The 8,365-nt window shown below is 32.9% G+C and overlaps 3 protein-coding genes across 7 annotated transcripts; all 3 read right to left on the bottom strand.

The window, feature by feature from the left end:
- Positions 1-6: 6 nt before the first annotated feature.
- LOC109584576 (uncharacterized) lies at positions 7-1,959 on the bottom strand. 3 transcript variants are annotated; one of them, XM_020000361.1, is made up of 5 exons: positions 1,831-1,959; positions 1,380-1,512; positions 592-678; positions 242-265; positions 7-187 (listed from the first exon to the last, which is right to left on the bottom strand). In XM_020000361.1, exons 1-5 carry the CDS (start codon positions 1,846-1,848, stop codon positions 117-119), a joined length of 333 nt encoding a protein of 110 aa, XP_019855920.1. In that variant the 5' UTR covers positions 1,849-1,959; the 3' UTR covers positions 7-116. The 3 variants fall into 3 exon arrangements, with proteins under 3 accessions (XP_019855920.1, XP_019855921.1, XP_019855922.1); XM_020000362.1 differs by having other exon boundaries at positions 242-262; XM_020000363.1 differs by lacking the exons at positions 7-187; positions 242-265 and adding an exon at positions 369-472.
- Positions 1,960-2,560: 601 nt separating this feature from the next.
- Positions 2,561-3,164, bottom strand: LOC109584571 (uncharacterized). The gene is made up of 3 exons (XM_020000356.1): positions 2,963-3,164; positions 2,685-2,860; positions 2,561-2,617 (listed from the first exon to the last, which is right to left on the bottom strand). Exons 1-3 carry the CDS (start codon positions 3,138-3,140, stop codon positions 2,561-2,563), a joined length of 411 nt encoding a protein of 136 aa, XP_019855915.1. The 5' UTR covers positions 3,141-3,164.
- Positions 3,165-4,885: 1,721 nt separating this feature from the next.
- On the bottom strand, positions 4,886-8,323 carry LOC109584581 (kelch domain-containing protein 1-like). 3 transcript variants are annotated; one of them, XM_020000368.1, is made up of 9 exons: positions 8,006-8,315; positions 7,617-7,905; positions 7,341-7,570; positions 6,877-7,040; positions 6,490-6,669; positions 6,045-6,189; positions 5,794-5,880; positions 5,391-5,414; positions 4,886-5,334 (listed from the first exon to the last, which is right to left on the bottom strand). In XM_020000368.1, exons 1-9 carry the CDS (start codon positions 8,013-8,015, stop codon positions 5,039-5,041), a joined length of 1,425 nt encoding a protein of 474 aa, XP_019855927.1. In that variant the 5' UTR covers positions 8,016-8,315; the 3' UTR covers positions 4,886-5,038. The 3 variants fall into 3 exon arrangements, with proteins under 3 accessions (XP_019855927.1, XP_019855928.1, XP_019855929.1); XM_020000369.1 differs by having other exon boundaries at positions 5,391-5,411; XM_020000370.1 differs by lacking the exons at positions 4,886-5,334; positions 5,391-5,414 and adding an exon at positions 5,421-5,597 and having other exon boundaries at positions 8,006-8,323.
- Positions 8,324-8,365: the final 42 nt, after the last annotated feature.

The following is an 8,365-nucleotide window of genomic DNA, read 5'->3' as shown; positions in this document are numbered from 1 at the left end:
GGTCACATCATTATCAGAGTCTATCCATCTCTGGAACACTAGTATGAGGTTATGAGTAGCAGTCCCTGGAGTAGGTAGCAGGTCATCCACTTCAACACCAAGTGCAGTACCAATAGTTAAATAATGAGCAGCAGAACTTGTGAATAATCTAAGGGGTCACTCTTTTGTGGCTTCTTGTCCAAAATGTCTATAACAATAAAATCAAATAATGATAATAATAATAATTCTAATACATTCTTACCTTCAGTTGAAGGAGGATGACCTGCTAAAATGAAATTTATAACAAAAGTTAACCAGACAATGTTAAAATAAGTATAATAATTATTGTCATAACTTGATTGACTAGCATCAAGAGTACATAGTACCTTTAGGTATGTACTCTTGCTAGCATCAGTGCATCAATAAAACATAATACAATACACTTGTCACACTGGTTTTATAAACCAGCTAGACCAGTTAGGACACAAGATTGCTATCAATAAAACAGAAATACATATATAGGACTCAGGACTATAATACCCACTGGTTTATATTGGTCACATACAGTATACATGTATATACTTGTATATGTACATGTGTGTGTGTTCATACCTTGTGCAAGTCTTTGCCGTGCTCTTTCCTGTCGATATTCATTATTTTCCAGTACTGGCTGTACTACCAAATCACGGCCACTAGTTACTAATAACAATAATAATAATAATACCTATTCTATTTTATATTTTTACATTTGTTGTCTGTTTTATTATATTATTTATTATTTTTTTTATACCTAAAGATAATAATAAATCTTGATAATAACAATAACAATCTTTATATACATGTAATTTGCACACTGAATTATACTTTGTAAAAAACAATTTTAAAAAGACAAAAGAATGTAGAAATGGTACCTACTACAATTTTTTTACAGAATATTTTGCAAATTCTAAAGAATAACTTTCTAGTGAATAAAAAAAGGCAGATATGCCTAGACAAAAAGGCAGATATGCTGCTTGAGATAGTGCACTCACATTAATTGCCTCAAACTGACACCATTACACAATAAAAGAAGGCATGCAATATAATGTAAAGAGATATTGTGAATAATGCATGAGCCAACATGACATCATGAGCTAATTGAGCTCACTACAACTTCTTTAATTTTTACTTTTTGATACTTGTACTGAGGTAATGCATGAATTTTTATTATTTCAAAACTAAAATTTTATTTTGAATTTTTTACCATAATTTTTGAATGTATTTACAAATCATGAGAATGCGTTCCTGACAAAAATTTTTCATACCATATTTACATCTACATCTATAGCCTAGGTATTATAGTTAAAAGGGAGTGTAGCAAGCACAGGCTCACTAATGCATGTATGCATGTACTAGCTCACTGATTTTAATTAATCTTGTATCAGTGACTGATGAAAAGCCTCCAAACACAATTATCCAGTGAATGGTCTGTGTCTCATTCCACACTGAGAGAGAATGACCATATCTATTAGTGACAGTGTTTGGTATATTAGTCTATATAATTAAAAATAATGATTAAATAATATATCTGGTTAATAAAAATGATTTCTCTCTCCTCCTCCTTTCTCCTCCATTGTCAATCACACTCATAAAAATGACAACAAAGGCAAGCTTCATGAGCTCTTTCTTAAAAACTACTCATAGCATAATCTTTCATTTCTTTATCATATGCACATGCCTATACTGACCAGTTGTACTGTATTAAATTGATTATCATTGAGGAGTGACGTACATGTACAGACAGACAGATCACAGTGGTCTCGTACTAGTAGGACTCACTCATACTCACCACAATTATATTATAATACTTACCAGTTTTTTCCATTTCATTTTGTTTATATTTAACAACCAACAGTCCTTCGTACCCTTTCCACCCACCACTAGTAGGTGTGGTCCTAAGCCACAGTCAATCAATACACTGGAATGAATATGTCTCCCCTCAGGCCATTGTACTGATCCTCCAGGATTAGGAAACTTTGTACAATTCTAAAAATATTCATAAAAATATTTATGACGGTATAGCTGGAAACTTCTGATGAATTAAAATAATCGACCCACCCAAAATAAATTATTTTTGCAAATTTTAATTTTGACAAAAAGACCAAAAGTTATTGGCCTTGAAAGTTTCCAGCTATAAAGTATTAATTTATTTTATTATCATAAACTATACCCACACACTGTTATTTTTATGAATAACAATTATCATACATTTAATGTAATTGTACCAAAGGCCTAGCTTTTCACACTAGCAGTTCAAAAGAGCTTTGTTGATACAGCTAAAATAATGCTCATTGATCTTTTTCACACTAGCAGTTGAATTACCATGTAACACTTTAATTTGGCGAAGTTTTATTTATTGGCGGTTTGCAAGCAGAATCACCAATATTAAATCCACCAATCATTAATGCACATGCTCAGTAATGCACGTGTACACAAAAATTGCCAAATTAAAAACCGCCAATTACAATTTTACAGCAAAATCGCCAAAATACGGTATGTATCATTTTGTGTTAGTTTTGTTACCGTTTGGCATCACTTTACATCAATAGTGTTGTGAGTGCATGATGCCCATTGATGCATATATCATTTTGAAACCACTCTAATGTGAACACAATCAATGTGCATTTACTTATGCCAGTGTGAAAAGGTCTTAATAATACCCTTACCATCAATATGTCGGTACTATCCTTGGTAAATTCAAATACATATACATCGTTAATGGGCCTATCATGACCAGCAACGCCACCAAACAATATAGCAGTGGTATTAGTTATTGATGATAAAGAGAAGTTATAAATAGGAGGTGGTCTATCTCCAGTGACAGTTGGTGAAATCCATTCATCTAAAAATAATGAAAATAATATGTACACACACATATACACATTAAGTATAGATCAATTTAATTACTGTGCATAAACTACATTTATAAACTTAATATACTGACCAGTTTTTAATCGGTACATATGTACTTCATTGCAAAGTTGATTACCATAACGTTCACTGTACTGGGCACCAGGTTGTTTGGGGGTATTATTAGAAGATGGTCCCCATCCTCCAATTACTGCAAGATAGTCCTCATCATTCACTTTTATTGCTATCATGCTGGAGCCAGACTTCATCATAGGACCAGGATCAGATGTAGTAGGAGAAAGTTCCTTCCAATTGAAGGTATCAACATTAAAACTGTATAATATATTATATAATATTTATCAGTAACTATTATGCTTACCTATATAAACTGTCATGATAATGTTTGTCATGAAAAAAATTATAGCCTCCATAAAAGAATATTTCATTTCTAATAACAGCAGCAGCATATCCCTCAACACCAAGTGGAGGGTCACCAGTGGTGGGCTTTTGTACCCACTCACCAGATGGTACATGACAGACCTCCACTACAGAATGCATTGATTTCATCTTTTCACTATCAGGCAGCCTCCCACCCCACATGTAAAGGTGGTTTCCTACCTGTACTGTAGAGTGACCATACCTCTCCACTGGTTGATAGACTATAGATAACAAGAGGACACAGTAATATAGTGAATAGTTATAATAAGGAGAGGATACAGAGGAGTAAAGTAAGGGAGAGAAAGAGAGCAGGTTACTTACTTGATGACATCTCCTCCAGTAAACAGTTGTCTCTACAGTCTACACTATTAATAATAACTAACTCAATAATAACATACCATACATACCTGACAACCCAATCATGACTTAGCAATAATCAATAGCATTTAATGACAAACAATAGCAATATGTATAAAAATGGTGAACAATATAAGAGGAAGAATAATTAATGTAAGTATATGAGCATTTATCACAAGTAGTTGCTAATGGATTATTGAACAATTGACAACTCCAATCTGAGGGAAGAGAAAGACAGTTCATTATTATTTATTTATTATAATTTACTGCTGGTGCTTTTTCTCAGTGATAATTGCTTCCCTTCTCTTTCTTGTAGCATATCATATCTTAAACTGTTCTGTATACATTCAGTCATAAATCATCAGCACTTAGGAAATATCTTTATTTCCTGATACATCTACATTATTATGTGTGTCCTTAATTGTGCTGTGCATGCATTTTGAGCAACTTTTAGGCACATTTTTGAGTTATGAGCTTTTAAAATTTGAACCTATACTGTCTTAAGAAGCATAAACCATTCAGTTTAAGATAATGTCATTAATAATTATAGTAGAATATTCCCTACAACTTTTCATACTATGCATAATAAAGAATCCGTATTAGTGCTGTTTCATAAGTAGACTGTACATGTGTAATAAACCAGCTTGTATAGTATACGAATCATTACTGCATGAGTGATGGTAAAACTTGAAGGAAACATGTCTTGATCTAGCTTAGAATCATTGATAGAGACAATTCTGTATGGCGTGGGTAGCTACCAGCTATGTAATTAATTATGCAATTTATTATGTACATATCTTACTTCCTAATAAGGACTACCATTACTGCACATTAATGAACCATTAATTAAAAACTACTCAATCATAAATCAATAGATCACACACACAGAGGCAGTATAATGGTCATAACTCACAAATTTCATATGTACATCTTTCTAATTTTGAATTATACAAACAATATCTCAACTCTCTCTCTTTCTATAGATAATGGCTCATGTTGACCAATTGAAGCAGCAACAGACAACTCACACATAAACAATACAAGTACATGTATAACTGTCCTTTATCATACACACACTAATGTATGTACACTCATTATTGTGTGAAGTACAGTAGAGGATTTGATGCTTTTGCACTATGTACATACACTGTATGTCTTTAACATTAATACATATTATGAATATGGTATTTCTTTTCTTTTTGTTTTCTCTCTTTTGTCATTATTTTTACTTCAAGTTCTTTTGAAAAAATAATAATAAATGTGAGAGATACATTGTAAACCTTAATTAATTCACACAAAAAACAAACAAAAATACTATTAGCTACTTGAAATTAATTTTGTGCACAAAGTATTAGTTTATTGTATATTATTATTTTTAATAATTATCATGGGCTCTGTCTGATGATAGGAATTTTTCCACTTCAGCTTTTACTCTTCCAAGTTGGTCTGGATAATCATCACAAACTTGAAGTACTTTCCTCCAGGTCACTCCTTTATTGGAGTCTATCCATCTCTGAAACACTAGTATGAGCTTATCAGAGGCTGCCATTGGACTATGCAACAAGTCAGTCACATCAACATCAAGTGCAATACCAATAGTTGAATAATGAGCAGCAGAACTTGTGAAATATCTAAGGAGGTCACTCTTTTGTGGCTTCTTGTTCATAATGTCTATAAAAATAAAAAATCAAATAATGATAATAATAATAATTAGAATTCATTCTTACCTTCAATTGAAGGAGGATGACCTGCTAAAATGAAATTAATAACAGAAGTTCAACAGACAATGTTAAAATAAGTATAATTATTATTGTCATAACTTGATTGACTAGCATCGAGAGTACCTAATACCTTTAGGTATGTACTCTTGCTAGCATCAGTGAATCAATACAATGCAGTCATTGTCAAGCTGGACCAGTTAGGACACAAGATTGCTATCAATAAAACAGGAGTACATATATAGGGTTATGCTTTACATTGGTCACATATATATCACATCAACCACTCCATAGTATCTGAACACTATATAATCAACATCAATGGACAATATGCTTTTTTCAGTGCATGAAAAGTCCTTGAAGTTACAGTGTATACTTGTACATGTACATGTGCATGTGTGTGTGTTCATACCTTGTGCAAGTCTTTGCCGTGCTCTTTCCCTTCGATATTCATTAATGTCCAGTACTGACTGTACTACCAAATCACCAGTACTAGATACTAATAATAATAATAATAATAATAAATTATTTTATGCAATTTATAACCTAATGCCAAATGTTTTACAAGTATAGTTGAAAGGGAGTACAGCAAGCACAGACTCATTCTATTATTATTACATATTCAATACACATTGTATCTACTAATGTATACAATGTACTCACTGATTTCAATAAATCTTGTATCACTTAGTTCTGAACCACTACTGCTCCCTCCTCCAAACTCAATTATCCAGTGAGTGGCCTGTGTCTCATTCCAAACTGAGAGAGAATGTCCATATCTATCAGTGACACTGTCTGGTATATTAGTCTATATAATTAAAAATAATGATAAAATAATAATCTGGTTAATAAAAATGATTTCTCTCTCCTCCCAATCACACTCACAAAAATGACAACAAAGGCAATTAAGCTTCATGAGCTCTTTCTTAAAAACTACTCATAGCATAATCTTTCATTTCTTTATCATATGCACATGTCTATACTGACCAGTTGTACTGTATTAAATTGATTATCATTGAGGAGTGACGTACATGTACTAGAACACAGTATAGTCTCGTACTATAGTAGGACTCACTCATGCTCACCACAATTATATTATAATACTTACCAGTTGTTTCCATTCCATTTTGTTTATATTTAACAACCAACAGTCATGGATACCACCAGCACATCCACCCACCACTAGTAGGTGTGGTCCTGAGCTATAGTTGATCAATACGCTGGAATGATGATATCTCTCCTCAGGCCATTGTACTGATCCTCCAGGATTAGAAAACATTGTACAATTCTAAAATATTTAATAAAAAATCCACTACAGTATAGCTGGAAACTTTTCATGAATTAAACTATTGTAGATCCACCATTTTTGTGAATTTTAATTATGACAAAACAGGAAAAGTTATTGGCCTTGAGAGTTTCCAGCTATAGGGTATTTTATTATTTTATTATTATAAACACTATACCCACACACTGTTATAATTTTCAATACACTCACCACTGATGTATCAGTAAATTCAAATACATATACATCATTACTCCATCTACTATAACTAATCTCACCACCAAACAATATAGCAGTGGTATTAGTTATTGATGTTAAAGTGAAGGCATTAATAGGAGGTGGTCTGTCTCCAGTGACAGTTGGTGAAGCCCATTCACCTAAAAATAATAAAAATTATATGAACACACACACACACTGTGCATGTATAATAGATATTGTAGAATTCATATACCATAGAATGGTTATTGTAACTAATGGGTATGTTAATCTTTGAGGAGACTGGTACTTACAATCAAGGTGCAAGCCCAGCGCTATAGGCTACAGTTATGGTAGTTGGGTACTAAGATGTAACCAGGAGGATTATGATGACATACACACATATAATAAGTACATCAATTTAATTACTGTATATAAATGTATAAACTACATTTATAAACCTAATATCATATTATACTGACCAGTTTTTAATCTGTACATATGCACTTCATTGCAATATTGATAACCACCTCCACTGTACTGGGCACCAGGTTGTGGTGGGGTATAAAATGGTCCCCAACCTCCAATTACTGCAAGATAGTCCTCATCATTGATTTGTAGTGCAACCATACCAGAGCCAGTCTTCATCATAGGACCATGATGAGATGTAGTAGGAGAGAGTTCCTTCCAATTGAAGGTATCAACATTAAAACTGTATAAAATATTATATAATATTTATCAGTAACTATTATGCTTACCTGTATAAACTATTATGATGACCTTCATGAAAATGTATATAGTTCACATTATAGCCTCCATAAAAGAATATTTCATTTCTAATGACAGCAGCAGCATATCCTTGAACACCAAGTGGAGGGTCACCAGTGGTAGGCTTTTGTACCCACTCACCAGATGGTACATGACAGACCTCCACTACAGAATGCATTGATTTCATGTTTTCAGTATCAGGCAGCCTCCCACCCCACAAGTACAGGTAGTCTCCTACCTGTACTGTAGAGTGAAAGTACCTCTCGACTGGTTGATAGACTATAGATAACAAGAGGACACAGTAATATAGTGAATAGTTATAATGAGCAGAGGATACAGAGGAGTAAAGCAAGAGAGAGAAAGAGAACAGGTCACTTACTTGATGACATCTCCTCCAGTAAACAGCCTCTACAGTCTGCACTATTAATAATAACTGACTCAATAATAACATACCATACATACCTCACCTGACATACCCACACACTTCACTCACACACTTTCTTGTAGTACAATGTATATCATACATTCAGCCATTGATTAATCATCATCACTCTTTAAAGAGGCAAATCACTCAGATTTCTATGACTTTATTTCTTGATTATGCTGTACATTATGTACAGCATAAACATAATACATAATAGTTAAACATGTACATAATAGTTATCCACATACGCGGATAATGTGAAATATTATTTTTTCAGAGGGAAAGACCCTTGAAAATAGATAGTAGATATGTAGT

Source organism: Amphimedon queenslandica, unplaced genomic scaffold (assembly GCF_000090795.2).
Source record: "Amphimedon queenslandica unplaced genomic scaffold, v1.1 AMPQUscaffold_13196, whole genome shotgun sequence".
Taxonomy (NCBI): Eukaryota; Metazoa; Porifera; class Demospongiae; order Haplosclerida; family Niphatidae; genus Amphimedon; species Amphimedon queenslandica.
The sequence above is the reverse complement of the archived record's forward strand: the minus strand, read 5'-3'. Positions and strand labels throughout refer to the sequence as shown.